Genomic DNA, 16,595 nt, shown 5'->3' with positions numbered 1-16,595 from the left:
CTTGCAAATTACATAAATTTAAAGTTTTAAAACCACCTCTCAACAAGTTATATACATAGAATTTATCATAATGGTATTTTTTTTAGTATAACACACCGAGGATTCGAACTCACGACATTATAGTCAAAGATAGATATCTAAAACATACACTAATATTTGACCATTGAAATTATATTTAAAAAGTATTTTAAATTATTTTCTAGTTTAAGAGTTAAAAATTTGATTTCTATCCCGACTACAACTCCACCACCCCACTTGTAATGCTTCTACAGAACTGCTTTTATTGAAATCACTTCTATGAGTTGTTAAACACACTATTGTTTGATTTTAACATTTCAAAAAATACTCATTATCTAATTAAAAGAATGTTTTAAATTAATTAATAATGATTTGATAAATATTTTCAGAATATGCAAATCATTAACAAGAAAATAGCAAAAAATATTTTTTAAAAAATTACTAAGATTAAAACAATTAAAATTTAAAAAAGGAAATTAGGAGTAAATATGTATGTATGTTATAGAGAGTTAACTATAAATATACTGCTTTTTAAACTTTACCGTCAATATACAATGAGTTCACAAAATATGCTTTCTGATTCCCATAGGAACAAAAATTTCCTCATAAGGCTATGGTGAGTTTCCAGGGGAGACACTCCTACAAACCTCTCTACCAATGCACCATGCTCGGTCCTTGCTCGGAGTTAAGGTCGGAGAGTTTCCTTCAACTTTTTTGGATGACAATGTCATATCGGGACTGTTCGAGTGACCGATAAGCGGCTGCCATGTATGGAGAGCAGCCATTGAATCATTAGGATTGTTCAACAGACTCATCCCTGGAAAACAACATGTTGGTGCAGGTGAATTGGGGTTGCACATAGCATCCTCTTGCAGAACATCTCCAATTCTAGACAATATGCTATAGGCCAAGTTCCCAAGAACCCGCGAATATGCTTCGAGAAGCGAATGCCCGACATCCTATGAAATTGAAAGGGAAACTGATGAGATTTTTGCTTTAGTATGACATTGTCAGCAATGACAGAACTCTCTACAGTCTACACTAGCATGGTTTATCAAGGTTAGAAAGTCTATATACATGAAATATTAGAATTCTATCTATATAATGGCACTGCTGTTTGTTCCTGAAAAGGAAATGGATCTGCTCAGAGTTCAATCCACATTCTCATATTTTCCTTTTTTCTTCTCATAACAGAATCGAAAAACCAGTTTTCATTGAGGAAGGTGAAGGAATACAAAAGGACATACAAAACCAAATTGGCAAAGAGATGGATAAAATCGTAGGATATTATGACTTCTTATCAGAATCGAACGCCGTCTCGGAGAAGATCTCCACATGAAATTATAATGCAATGCCATAATCTACCCGCCTAATAACACCACCATCCCCAACCAGGTGAAAAGAAAAGAGAATCGTACTTTATTTTAGATAGGAAGCAAAGGCAATGTAATATAGTAGAACAGAATAACATGAGATGATGATCATACCTTCCCATATTGTACTTTACTAACATCAAGAAATGTTTGGGGATGATTTGGCCATTTCGATTTCAGAAGCTGAAGAAGAACCTCGGCTCGATCAGAGAGTAACTTCAACTTATCCATCTCGGCCATTGAATCCTTGACAAAAGGCCAAGAAGTTCGAACTGGAGATTTACTGCCACTTTGTTCAGTGTATTTCTCTTTCAAGGAGAATATTGTTGCTTCCAAGCGGTTAATGGCCTCAAGAGCTCCATGGTCCGATTTCAAATTAAGCTGATTCAGCATTTTCTCGGCTGGACCAGATTCTGATGTCAAAATCTTGTATAATTCTTCACTGAGGTTTGCCTTTCCAGACTGTACAGTTCATGATAACTAAAACAGTTACAAGACATAAACTTTTGGATTACCGGATTCTAAAGCCATTACCTAAATAACATATTACATATTACCCACAAAATTCTTCATTTTTAAGTATTGTAAAAATTCATAGATCTCATCTGAAAGCTCATAAAAGATTCATCAACTTTATTTTAGAAAATTTTTGATCATTTTTTGCCATGGTCAGGGAACAAGATCTGGCAGATTCTTATCTGCCACCATCTGAAGTGTGCACGCTTCTTACTCAAAGTCCACTATAACAAAATTTAGTCATTCTCCTCATCTTATTATGTAGAAATTTGTTTGAATTAGAATAAAATTAAGCTGTAAACACAACAAAGTTTGCTCACTATAAATAAAATAAACCTGGATAGACTTCTTTTGTTTCCATAAGAGACATTTCATTGACTTAAAATACTTCTAAAGACTCTGTTCTTAAATATATTATATAACATCCTGCACTATGGTCTTGCTTAACATAAAAAGTTATGCATGGTTCTTAGCTAATAGAGTCGATTCAGGAAAGGATCGTATAAGGGAATAGAGAATGCTCACAGTTCGGATTGCCTCCCTTATAACAGTTGGCACAGGCATTTCGCGCAAAATACTTTCGTTTATGGATTTGGCAGCTTTGAATACTTGATGCACAACCCGGCCATGGTAGAGCAGTTTCTTCCTCTCATTCTCAGATAGCCCAGTTGATGTCACTTGGGGTAATGGAAGCCACCATCTCGTGCTTTGGCCCATACTCTTGTTTCTTCCTTCAGCCCTGCTACCTACTTCTGTATACCAAAACTCGGTCTTTACCATTGAATCCAGTGTTCCCTGTAATAAAAGAAAACAGCAAATAATTAGGAATGGTTAATTAAAAGGAAAATTAGAAAATATGGATGGTAAAAATGCCACCTACAATTAACATGGAGTCTAACTTCTGGAGAGCTGGAAGGTTCATGTGGATGTCTCCCCGAACCTTTGGGGTCATTATCTGCAGAAATTTTGTGCATAAAATCTTATTAACATTCATTTCAAAATCACGTTTCACAGTTCTGGTTGCAGCAAAATCACAACTAACCTCCATCACTCTACCGCTAGTTCCATTTTGCTTAGAAGGAACCAATTCCACCATATAGTGGGTAGGAGAGAGCAACCAGTCCATCTCCTTTCTCCATTTACTCTTCTTCTCTTCAGAAAGAGGTTCCAATTTCCATAACTCTCCAAAAATCGAAGCTGCAGAAATCTTAACAGTCATTTCAAGGTCCAAACTGGGAAATGAATGACAAGTACACAAGATATTTAAACAACAGGGTCCATATGATTAATAAAAAATTCAATTTCTTGTATACCCGCTAGGTTTGTGATGGCATTAGACAGTGACAAGGCAGAGCTGAGTCCTTTCTGTCCTCCTGTAACATCTTCACCCAGCAATAGTTTTGTGAACTTTTCTTTCATTGCTTCCACGTCTGAAACCTGAACGGTGTAAGCAGGTTTCTCTTTCTTATAAAAATGCTGAGGGCTTTCTGGTAGTTCCCATTCATCCAAATCCTGCTCGTCTCTATGTATTCCCAACCATTTTGAGGAGAAAGATCCACAAGCATCCTTGCTAGAGGAACAACTTGAATCATGATCCTCCAATGAGTCAGTTGTACATTCATCTGCTCTGCTCGATCTGCTTTCATTTTAATAGGTCTGATTGTTTAAAACGCAACTCTCCAGGCCATTAAAAGTCATAATCCCTGAATCCCACGGAAAAATTATTTGTGAATAATAACTTTAGGTTTTCTTACATTTAAGAAAACAAAAAAAAGCAAGCAATCAAGTGGAGGTTGAAGCTTTAACGTCTGGTTGAGTTATTCATAAAAAAAATATAAAAGATGAAGGCCCGAAGCAGTATGTTTTTAACTGCTTATGCTTGTAATTATAAGTATGGAGACGTAAAACTCTGATACTGAATCGTTGGCTGGTCCTCCTTAGGAATATGAACAGGCTTCCAAGAAAATTTGATTTGGCTTCCAAAACCTACCATTTTTTCAAAACCTTACATATTGCCACCATAATCCATGATTTGAACTCATTCCCTCTCACTCAATAATCACGAATCAAAGCCTATTAGTTTAAGGATCATTCTTTTCATCGTTGATAGTTCCATTACATGATTGAAAAATGGATATAGGATCATTTTGATATCCAATGTTCTTCACTTCTTGCAGTTGCAGATAACATAGGTTACGAGGGAAATCAAACCAAAGGGTCAAATACTAAAATTGAGTTAAGGACCTGAGTTGCTGCAATTAAGGATTAGTTAACGGGCACAATCTTCAAAAGAATTTCAAGTGGATTTTGATAGTAACATATCCTTCTTTCTCAAGTCATCATTTTGTTCTCCTGGCCATTACCATTTCTACCAATTGAAAAACAAGGAGAAACGACAAAAGACAAGTCGTCCCACTGTTCTGAAAAAGTTGAATAAGATGTCTGTTCGAAATTTGTTCCTATTCGTTGAATAGGTACAAAAGGCACATGCAAATGCAAAGGCTATAAGAATAATCTGGACATATAATTGCGAGCGATGATTTCACACCATTTACACAAACAATAGAACAAATTTGATCGACAAAATTTAACTATTCATATTGATTCTGGGCGATGGGTTTCAGTTTTATTAGAAAATATACGGCCCAAACGAAAGGAGAAGCTTCCCCAATTATTGTTATTTGGACCAAAGTCAGATACTACTTCCAAGAAAGAAGAAGACATCCAGAACTACTCAAAAGCCAACTGGCTCAAGATACACCGCAAAGTTTGTCTGTCTTTTCTGGCAAATTGGATATTTGCCAGAAGGCATGTGTTTGGGTAGTTTTTACCTAAAAAATGTAAAAACCAGAACACAAATTATGGAGAGAGGCGGATGAAAGGAACGGAAATTAGAGGGCTGAGTTTGTCCTTTTCGTTTGGCATGTTGGAAGCTAATGCATACCTAGAATTTTAAATCAATTGCCCAGGGCGCATAATAAGGCATACAGCCAGACTTTCCTCAACTGTGTAATGTCCCCACTTCCATCTTCTATGTCTCCCTAAGCCAAATTTACTAAATTATTAATTGGAAATGTACCACCCACTTCACCAATTACCTCGAGCAAGGCAATGAGATTTCCACAGATTTCGTCCCAAATGTCGTATAATAAATAATATATTCGATGTCAAATATAAAAATAATATAATATATTCTATTCAATTTTGAATTTAAACCGCGTCCAAGATTCGAGCCATCCGTGGAAAGCTAATATAATGGGGAGGCCAGGAAATATCAAGTCACGGATTTCTCACCCGGACACATCATCCATGTGCTTTGCACAAACAAAGTCACATGGACCAAGACCTGTACTATTTATAATAGAGCCTGGAGGGGAAACTTAGAATCTACAGCAGAACCAAAAGATTTAAAACTTTTTGCACGATTTATTTAATCCATGCTCAAAAGAACCATGGTTTCAAGAAAACATTATTTTGAGGGGAAAAAAATAAGGGAGGAAAGTTTATATAAAAAATTAAACTTACATACTTTAGTTTACTTAAATCCCTTGGCTCGTGATGTCTTAATAATTATATAACCACCCATATAAATTATTGAATCAGAATTAGAATCACATGATCAACATTTCAACAAGGATATACCAACCTAAGCATAGCTTAACCGGTTAAGGCATATATTTCAAACAAATAGATTTAAATCCTCACCCCACAAGTTCTTGTACTAAAAAAATGAGGTATGAACAAAAATAAAACAAGCATGAGACATAATACGACATGACATTTATCACTATCTTCTCCTCACGGCCCATGAGATTTTATCAAATGAATTAGTATATTTTCTCCATCTTGTTTAGTTCCTGTAAGTTTCTGGGTTTTCGTGCATTTATTTTTAGTTTACAATATAAGTATAATTTTCTTAAAAAAAAAAGGTACAACCAAGATTAAGTATAGAATTATCCGCACTTTTTCATCATTTACTCCGCTAAAATTCCCCATAGATGCCCTCAGTGCACCCTTTCATACCACCTCTCACATGACCTAAACATGTCTGAAATTTAAAAAATAATAAACCAGACAGACACTCTAAATCACATAACGATCTAACAAACGCCCATAACCTGTCCAAGTATATCAATGTCCGACAGCTCAAAGTGGTATATCCACGATTCCTTGGTGGTACTATTTATTATCAAATTTGAAATTTTATCTATATATAATTTCAAATTCAGATGATGGGCCCAAAATTAAATGCAGCAACAAAATAAAGCCCCTCTTTAAGTATTTCTCCCACCCAACACAACCCCAACCATAAGGGTCGTAGCTCAATTGCATATATCCTAGATCAAAAGTCAGAGGTTAGTATTCCCACCCTATGTGTGAACTCAAAAAATAAATATAATAAATATAAATATAAAAAATAGCCCCCAACATTCTATTTATAGCATAGCACCACAAACCCAACACCATTCCGTTTTGGACTTCCAACAGTACAATAAATAGTGGGTTCAGATCATAAATGAAGGCACCAGAATTTGCACGGAACTAATAATGGGTCTGGTCATGCTAACAAGAGATGGGGGAACACTTGGTAGTAATATCTGCCTTCTACACCTACTACTCCTTTTCACAAGATCTGACGCTTTGGACCCATCGTTTTCCTCGAGCCCCCTTAATTTTGTTTACCAAACCCTAACAAACACGTTCTTTACCCTCTACCTGGACCACTATCATTGCCCCCTTTCTTTTCAAAATTCACCCATAAGGCCATAACCTCTCTTAGCAATAAATAAATACGAAGGAAGAAGAAAAAAAAAACCTTCATAGCATGTTGACGTGGTGAGTGTATTTCAAACTGATATAGCTAGTCAAACCATGTATTAGTAAAAAATGCGCCAGTGGCATGTGGAGTTATTCCTAATTTTTCAAATTCAAAATCTATGGTAGTAACTTTTTGAATTGATAACGTGAGATTTATATTAATTCAACATAAAGCTACGTCAGAAACTTTTAAATATTATCCTAAAATCAAGTATAAGCCCAAAAAAAAAATAATAATAATAATTGAGTGCTTTTCAAAAAAGGATAGGCGAATGCTACTAGTGCTTAAAATAGTTAAGGGAAGTTCAGGCTTACTCTCTTGCTCGTCCATGTCCAGGCTGACCGCTCGGTCCCTTGAGCAGCAAGCCAGTCTTCTCCGCATCGACATCATCTTGTTATCTTCTCTGGAAACTTGGGGCTATGCTATGGAAATATAATTGATCAAAATCAATTGAGGCTTGCAGCTGACAATGTGACAAACAGGCCGATCAGCATGAGCCCACTGCATAATTATCGATAAAGAATTAGTCCTTACAGGTAGAGTTAGGGAAAAAGAACATGAAACGAGTCACCGATTTGAAGTGAAAAAATGTCCATGCTTAGAATAGCGTAGAAATTTTAATTACTCAAACTCATCTTGAAATCCCGTTGATGTTTCAGCTATATCTGTATGATTAGTATTTGATTGGCGTTTAAAATAAGATCAGGAAAACGAAAAGGTCAACAGGACCAAAAAAGTAAAAGAAATATAAAGGGAAAAGGGGGGAAAGGGGGGAAAGGATTATATGAATTTTTTGGGTCCAGAGAAACTGGTGGAAAATGGACTTTGGCACTTTACCATCATAATTTAAAGCAAAAACAATTGGAAAACCAGTTCTCAAAAGTTGCATTAAGGAAACTTAAGGAGAAAAATCAGAAAAAAGCACACAAGATTGGGGACCGAGAAAGGTCGCGAACTTCAAAGACTTACTGTGCAGCTGCCAGTAAATCTCAAACGAAACAAGAACACAAATGCTTTCCCCTCACCAATCTCTCATCGATTTCCGTAGCTCATGAAACAAATTATTCAGGAAAAACGCAACACGGTGGAGCAAACTTCAAACAAAACAATCCTAGTGAACCGTGAAGTTACAGAACACAGAAACGATCAAATTGAGAGAAAAATCTCGAATCAGCCAGCCCTAGGATCTAGCGCAAATGAGGTAAAAATGCAAAAGTAAAACCAAGCAACCTGAGACTGGATTCCACGGCGGAGCCAGAGCAGCATCTCTCTACAAAAAACACATTCTGATCAAAAGTTGCAGCACCGGAACAAGAAGAAAACGATAGTACGGACCGAGCCCTAGGAGAATAAATACGCTGCCATCGCCGAGCTTCGGGACAGTGAAAATGGCGGACGGATTTTGGACCAGGAGAGAGGGAAGAAGGAGAAGAAAAAGAGTCGCGTATTTAGAGAGAGAAAGAGAGAGGGAAATGACGTGAAAGTTACGTACGGTCTTGGCGCGTGTGACGACGTTTGGAGCATGTCGAGTTGGGCTCCGCGTTTGGAGTTCACGCCTTCGTACGTGGCAGTTGAAAATCCAGCTGGGCTTAAAAAGTGGGACCCGCGATAACTAATGGACGGGGCCCGAGTCCTATTATTGGATCCGTTTTGGCGGTTTCCTTTTCCTCTTTCTTTTTCAAACATTATTTCATTTTAATTTTCTTTTCAATTATTATAATCTAAATCGTTTTCCTGATTATAAATTTCGTAAAAACCAATTGTTGTTTGCTTCCCTCATTATGCTAATTATCTTATTATTATATGCTAAAAAAATGTCACAAAAAACTTAATACACTCATTTGATTTCAACTTCAAACTTTACTTAAATATTTTCTAATTTTATTTTGCTTCCGTCCTTATAATTTTAAATATCCCATTTTACTTTCTTGGAGTTTTAGGCTAATTTTATAAAAATATATACATTAATATAAATTTTATCTTATCCTATCTTGGAAATGTGTCTCAAACAATAATTTATAATCAATAACGGATTAAATTTTTTACTTAAAACTCTGTTAGTTTTATTTTGTTTCCATCTTTTGTCATTTTAAATATTCTATTTTAGCTTCATTAATTTCTCACTTACTAGTTTTTTTTAATGATAACTTTAGTTATTGGTACAACGTGGATGGGGATTTGAACTCACACTCTCTTGATTGGAGATATGTGTCAATTATCGTTGAACTATGTTCGTTTTCGCATATTTAATAATTTATAACTTTATTTACTCGTTATCACTTTAATTATTGTAGCATATTTAATAGAATTAACAAAATGTAAGAATATATTTTAAGTCACGAGTATATTTAAAAATACACCATGAGAATTTTATTTCGAATAAAAATAATAATGTGTAATATTAATGACTGCTATATAATTTTATAAATACATGGAGAAGATTTTAAATTATATCGAGAAAAAATAATTTAATTCACAACATTTGTAATTTTATTTTATTTCACATGTAATAAATTGAAGTAATAGTAGGTGATGTATTCTTAACCGAAATGGAAATTAATTTACTTTTCATTTGTGATTGTGAAATAACAATGCAGCAATAGACTCTTTGGGTCCATTTCATTTACACTCGTCTAGCCTTAACATTGAATCCTATCCCCTTCATGTACTGCACTACTAGTAATTTGAATTCAAATTGTTTTTTTTTTATTAAATTGTTTTAGGAAATCTTTTCAAAATAAATTTTCTATTTTTGTTATTAAAAGTAGGAGGGAATAAAATCACTATTAAAAGTTAATGCGATTATTTTAGAACAACAAACTCACGATTTCGTGGGAAGAAAATGTTTTGGCAATGAAAATACAATTTTTTATTTAATAATTCTTGTCACAATTCTCCCATAAAGTTCGAGATGTTTTTGTTTAGTCCTTTCATTTAAAAGGAAAAAAAAAAGAATAACTTTTTTAGTTGATGTTATTTTAAATTTACTTTTTCAACAAGCGCCAAAGAATGGAGCTCACTGCGATGAATTACTAGTAGGAGTTTTTTTTTTTTTTAGAACCACATAGCGGTCGAGACTGAAAGTTGGTTGGGTTGGATATTTAGAGGTGTGAGTATTGTGTTTCAAATATGGTTTGATTTGATGATAAAATAATTATTATTATAATAAGAGTCTCAATTACATATACATTAACTATAATTGATTCTAGACCATAAGAAAATAAAAGGAAATTGACACTAGGAACAAGGACTAAAATGACTATCCATCGTTTGATTTTGATGTCAGTGCAAGTGATCTATCTATGATGTTGAAGTTGACTCACTCATGCTAATCATCTTAGAATTACGAGTCATAACAATGTTCACCAACTATTTTCAAAACTGTTCACAACAACAGAAACCTATCTTTCTCTAGATTCATCGTAGCTCCCAACAAGAAATAGAATGGAAGAATTGGGTCCGAAAGTGAAATGTAATAGCAAAAACATCACATGTATGAGAGAAGAGGGAATTGTGTAGTTTCGTCAATTGCACTTACAAATCAAACACAACAGAAAAAGGGCATCATTTGAATTGGGAGCCTTCTCTCCACTAATTCCCCCTTTGAAAACAACACTTCCATTTACCTTTACAAACTTTTTCAATATCCATTACCTTTTTTTTAGTGCTACAAAACAAGACAAAACCAAACCAAACAAAAGTGGGCAGCCCATTTCCACTTTCTACTCCCCATGTCTCCATATTTCTTGTATGAATGTGGGTACAAAAATGCCACCAACTTTTCTCCTCTCCTTTCTTGTTCATAATTTTTAAAGTTTCATTTTTAGTTTTTAAAATATAATAAAAGTTTTATTTTTTTTATCATGGTTTACTTATTAAATACATTATTAATATTTAAAAATAAATAAAATGTTAAAATTATGAAAATTTACTTTTTTTTAATTTAAAATTTATAAAACAAGCAGCAAAAAATAGTTACTAAATCTATTTATGTTTATTTGTTCAATTAAAAAGAAAGAGCGAATATCAAAAACAATTACCAAACACGGTTATATTTTTATTGGTAGTATATAAAAACTTAACAACATTAATGAAACAACTAAAAGAACCTATCTCATATAGATTTTTATCTTCAAATAGTTGAACTCTTTAATCATAATAATAATAATAATAATAAGGGTATCTATTACATTGTTAGTTTACTTCAACCTTAAGTGCCAGTTCAATACCAGGGAAGATAGGGCAGATTAAGGCCACTTCAATACGAGCAGAACATTATAGCAACAGTCATTGGCAGATTATTTACTTAGCTTTTTTCCTAATTCTTTTCTATTTTTTTTCTCCAAGAATTGTATAGGGTAGGTTACTTTGTGGCATCGTTCTTTTATCGAAACAATATTACCAAACGGCCCAATATAAAAAACTTAATAATATTAACGAAACATTTTTTTTAACAAAAAACCCAGATAAAAGATAAGTTAAAAGAGTCAAATTTTCATAATAAATGGTCAAAGAAGAAATCATACATTGCAATAAGATATTTTTTTTAGTACAATATGTGGGAGGGTGAGTGGAAGTGGGGGATCATCGCTTTCGTTGCAGTAAGGAAATAGCTATACTATCATATCTAAAAACAAAAACAAAAAATTCAGAAAAATTTTCACTAAAAACCATATCTCATATAGATTTTTATCTTCATCAACATCATTAAAAAAAATCCTAATGCAACAAACTGAACAATTTTCTATATTGTAGGACAAACGGAAGGAAAAGACTAACCCATTTGGTGACTTTCGCTGTCACCCTCATTGAACCGACTTGAATCTGAACTACGATTCAGATCAAGTCTTACCGAAATCAAATTTCCTTTTCGTGACATATGTGCTCTGACTTCATCCCCTTTTTTTCCGGTCCAAATATTTGTTCTCAAAAGTCTTCATTTCCGTGTCGAAGCAAACTCTCCGAGCCCTTCCTTGAGAACAAATTAAAATAATCTTGCTCAATCGTCTCATACTCCTTTTCCTATTAAAATAATCTTCACATAAGCACAACACCCCAATATGTGAATTATCAAGTGGGTCTATATTGGGCTTCTTTTTACTCTTCCAAAGAGCCTCTGAAATTTTAAAACCAATGTTTCACAACTTTATGGTCTAAGCAAATATTTTTTTGAAATTAACATAACGGAACTCCTATGATAATAGTTGCATTTTTTATTTGCAACCAATTGCTCAACATATATATAAATGTATACCAGTTTTTGAAAAATTACAATTCAAACATTTATAATATAACATTAAAATTATACATTAAAAGTCTGCCTTCCCTAAAACACGTTGAAACTAAGATATTAATATTATTTATACATGTTCATATATTCGACATTCTAATATCATTTCTATAGTATTACAAAAAAAGAAAAAAATAATATATATCAAATACATACACCACACAATATCCTTAATATGAACATAATATTAACACTAATAATCTTTAACTAAATGTTTATTTATTAATTTAAATATTTGAAATTTTTTCAGAAATATTAACCGACATCTACATTTCCATTCCATCGATACTATTTTATTCCACAAAATTGAGAATTTAATATTTCATCGATATTTAGAAAAAATATTGGTTGAAAATAGTTAAAAAAAAATAGAAAATAAGTCTAGAAATTTAACATTATACTTTCAAAATTTACATACAATCCCAAAAGAAAAGATAATCAAACACATGACCCAAGAATGGAAGACAATAGTAGCAAACCACTTGTCTCTTTCACATTTCCATGTCAAAATTAAAATCAGACCAGACCAGACCAGACCAACCAAACCCAAACATATGATTTGGTCCGGTTTTCTAACATTGAATGTTCTGTTCAATTTCAGACCAACAAAGCCAAATAAAACTTGTGCAAGCCCAGGCCCAAGCCCATGTGTCAACATGCTACAGTAGAAAAGAATGACGCACTCAACCTGCCATCTCTTTTGACTATAAGCTTCTTTAAATTTTAAAATTAAAAAAATAAGTATAACAGAATATTACATTTTTCTAGTAAAACATGTTGAGTGGAAGATTCGAACTCACAATTAGAGGAAAGTCCTAAAGGAAGGTCCTAATTACCGTTGAGCTCTTTCTTTATTTATAAAAAAGTTTAATGTAAACAAATAGTAATAATAAGATGTTATCATCTATCTATGTCATTACAATTATTTTCTAATATTTAATTTTGAGATAGAGACTTGACTAAAAAAACCTTCACTAGACTTATAGGAAGTTATTACACTACGATAAAAATATAAACTATGCCATTTGGTTCTACTTTACCAAAAACCTTTCCAGAAATGAAGAAACTTTGCTAATCCAATAGCAACTTCTTATGCTGAGGTAACAAAAGGAAAACTTATAATTTTACCTTACTAAAAAGTTTCCACCATTTCTTGTTGATGAGGTCCTTACATTTTGGATTTACTTCCGTTAACAGTAAAAAAGTGTTAGCTAAAATTATTAGTAAAAATAGTTCAATAAGATGCAAGATCCAAACACAGAAGATGGCTAGAAAATAATAATCAATCTATAATTTCTCAACTACCTCCCAACAAGAAATAATTCAGAAGAAAGCTTCCCGAGATGAACAAACAAGCTGGCTAATGACGACTAAGAAAATGATGAACAAAAACGTGCAAAAGAAAGCAGCTCGATTCTGTGTGTGATCATCATCAGATAGATTCTAAGTAGAGGATTTTGAAAAGAAAAAGACTCAACGGTTTCTAAAATGGCCATCAAAGAGAGCATCGGATAGCAACTACAGAATTTGCCATTAGAATAGTGGATAAGCATCTTCAGAAAGATGCGCAGAAAAAGTTACTACATATAGAGAATAAAAAAGTACGCTCTGGTTCGGTCGGAAAAGAGCACGAAAAGATGCGACGACGGTGTGGCGCCAGACTGCAAAGTACTTCGATAAAGGAGATGCTAAAAGCAAAGAGAGGAGTACAGAAATAAAACATTTAAGAAAATAACAGAAGTGAATCATCGTTAATGGAATTTTACTTGAAACGCACTGTGATCCATAGAATATAATTGCATAGAAGAATCAGGAAAGCGAATGACGCAAAAGTGGACCACAGTAAACGCACTGCACAAACACGATTTGTTCAAATTCAGCAAGCACTTTTCAGTCATGTTTACCATTTAATTTTCAAACGAAATCAGGTGAGAAAATTAAACTGGCTCCGAACAGAGGCCAAATCAGCCGTCGAGAAACGCACATAGAAATCTCCGACGACAGCGAATCATCAACAATCCATCTCGATAATCAGAAACTCGTGCAGGATTAAGAAAAACAATCATAATCATTCGAAAAGGCATCAATATGCGACGAAATCGAGAGCTGAAGTGGATTAAACCTTCGCAATTTCGAAAACGAAGCTCTCCTAGCGGTGGATTTTCCAGATCTTAATAGTAAATCACCGGAACAAAAACAAAAACAAAAACAATCCAAACCTTGAAGAAACTGCATCGGGTGTAAAAGACGCGAGATCCATGCAATCTTCACCGCGGTCTCGGATTCAGTTGATGCAAGGCGGGATCCAATTCGCCCGATTTTCCCCTCCTACGGCAGGGAAATTAAAGAGCTGAATCAAACGAAGAGCAACAAAAAGCGAAGCAGTTCCCGACCTGCACCAAGCGAATTAGAGAGCGCCGATGACTGAACCAAAAAAACGGAAGCGCCCACCGCCATGAGAGAGAAGAAGAAAATGGAGAGAGAAAATAAAAATGGAGGGGAGAGAGAGAGAGAGATGGTTAGGCATTTAAGGCTAGTGGAACCCTATCGAGGAGTAGGGGTGGTGATTGCGTGATGCGAGGGTTATATATAGCGGGCACAGACGAACGTGATTGGGCCACGTGGCAGGACCGGTTCAGATCCGGGACGATTCAAGCGGCGCATGGCAGTAGTTTCTTTTTTTAGGGGTTTCTCAATTTCAAACCATGCGGGGGCCTCCGTTCCGCGTGAAGGAGTAACAGAAAAGGCATAGATTTTAGAAATATTACGAGAATGCCATTGAGAGTGTGGGAAGGATGGCAGAGGTCACAGTAAATGCACGTGCGCCTTTTGCTGCCACTTGCCAGCTCTCTCTCTTCTGTGTAATCTACCGAGGGAGGTGGGCTGGAACTTCCCCACAAAAAATAAAAATTGCAACGAAGGTTTTAAATGTCATCACGTTTATAATTTTAATGTAAAATTATTTGGTTGAAAAAAAAAACCAAATAATTTTAGATTAAATTATTATTTTAATATTTTAGCTATATTGTTTTTTTTAGTATAACCAGAATCGAACTCACATCTTCTTCATTTGAAAGATAGGGCAATCTATATTTACTTGGACTATCTTTGCTTTATTGTTTAGTTTTAATTTAATCTCCTTCCTTTTAAATTTTTTGTTTACTATGTCTAATTTAATTAAATGTTGTCCTAGAATTTAAAAGAATCTCTAAAAATATCTCACGAAGTGAAGTGGTAAAATTGATGCGGAATGACCTACCAATTTAAGAAATCCATGGATGATAAAATCAAATTTGTTGAAAATTTAATACATAAACCAACTAAAATCAAGATTTTGACAATGAAACTTCAAAGTTTTGTTTGAATCATATTGACTATATTTTTATTGTTGATTTTATAAGGACAAACCAACTAATTTGCCATCGGTTCGAATAATTTTTTTCGTCTTTTTAACTTGCATTATTGCTATCAACTTAAATGTTAAGTTAAACATATAGTTTCAAATGTCAAATTTATATTAAAGTTTCTAAAAACTCAAAAAAATATATTTTATAATCCTAGATTCATATTTCTGTCCCAGTTAGTAATAAAAATTATTTGATTTTAAATCCTTATGTTATAAATATTTTAGTTTAGTTTAAAAAATGTTATTTTTTATTTAATTCAATATTTAATGGTATTTAATATAAAAATTAATTTTCATCAATTTCTTACTTAAAAGAAGTAATATTTTGCTGCGGAAAATATTCTCTCGATATATAAAGAGAGAGAGAGAGGGTAGATTAAACAACAAATTCAAATATCTCAAATTTGATTTTATTATTATTTTTTTGAACCAACAGATCATACTTTAATAAGCAATTTATTTTTAATTAACACTTGAAATTGATAAAAAGGAGAAAATATTGGGTATTAAAAATAGAAAGAATCATTTTGGGGGGAATGTATAGAAATTGCAAACAGCTTTTGTCTAGCTAATGCTAGGTGATGTGTCCTAATCTTTTTCACTTTTTGGTTGTTGTTAAATTATTGATAATGTACCATTATCTTTGCTTCACATTAAAAATAAAATTATAAAAATTACTGCTTACACGTTGTAGCACAATAATATATATATATATATATATATATATATATATATATATATATCCACACACACACACACACTACTACAAAAAATATATATATATAATTTTTTTTTCAGAAAGAAAAAAAAAATATATATATATATATAATTTAAGAGCCCATTTAACATTTCCGTTTATTATCTTCAATTTTTCAGAAACATATGCATTTTTATAATTGTTCGTTTTTTTTTTATTTTTGATAGATTTTTACATAATTGTATATACATTTTGAAAATGACGAAATCAAGTTGTTGTTCGCATTTTTAGTTTCATATTAAAAAATCATAAATAAATGTATTATTTTATTATGATTGTCTTATGTTGATGAAAAATTTGACCCTTAAAGAATAAAGAGAATTGGACAGACATGCAAAATAGAAGGGTTATAAATTAGTGGTGCCAGCCACGCACTCCAATGTGGCACAGTTCGCCTTTTGGACCTCTCGGTCTCT

At 33.3% G+C, this 16,595-nt stretch overlaps 1 protein-coding gene and 1 long non-coding RNA gene across 2 annotated transcripts; both read right to left on the bottom strand.

Annotated features, from left to right (window-relative positions):
• Window positions 1-494: 494 nt before the first annotated feature.
• On the bottom strand, window positions 495-8,168 carry ROPGEF14 (RHO guanyl-nucleotide exchange factor 14). Its single transcript, XM_022285942.2, is given in 8 exon segments — window positions 495-977; window positions 1,506-1,853; window positions 2,433-2,702; window positions 2,788-2,862; window positions 2,950-3,104; window positions 3,221-3,610; window positions 7,041-7,227; window positions 7,957-8,168. Coding segments are annotated over 7 exon segments (1,662 nt in total). The 5' UTR covers window positions 7,117-7,227; window positions 7,957-8,168; the 3' UTR covers window positions 495-629.
• A 3,032-nt stretch (window positions 8,169-11,200) lies between these two features.
• LOC111018141 (uncharacterized) lies at window positions 11,201-14,904 on the bottom strand. The gene is made up of 2 exons (XR_002602397.2): window positions 14,236-14,904; window positions 11,201-11,842 (listed from the first exon to the last, which is right to left on the bottom strand). It is a non-coding gene; the product is annotated as an uncharacterized LOC111018141 (long non-coding RNA).
• Between the last annotated feature and the right edge of the window lie 1,691 nt (window positions 14,905-16,595).

The sequence above is a fragment of the Momordica charantia genome (assembly GCF_013281855.1).
Source record: "Momordica charantia cultivar OHB3-1 chromosome 11 unlocalized genomic scaffold, Mcharantia_2.0 BLBB01000011.1, whole genome shotgun sequence".
NCBI classification, from domain to species: Eukaryota; Viridiplantae; Streptophyta; class Magnoliopsida; order Cucurbitales; family Cucurbitaceae; genus Momordica; species Momordica charantia.
This window is presented reverse-complemented; position numbering and strand designations above follow the sequence as displayed.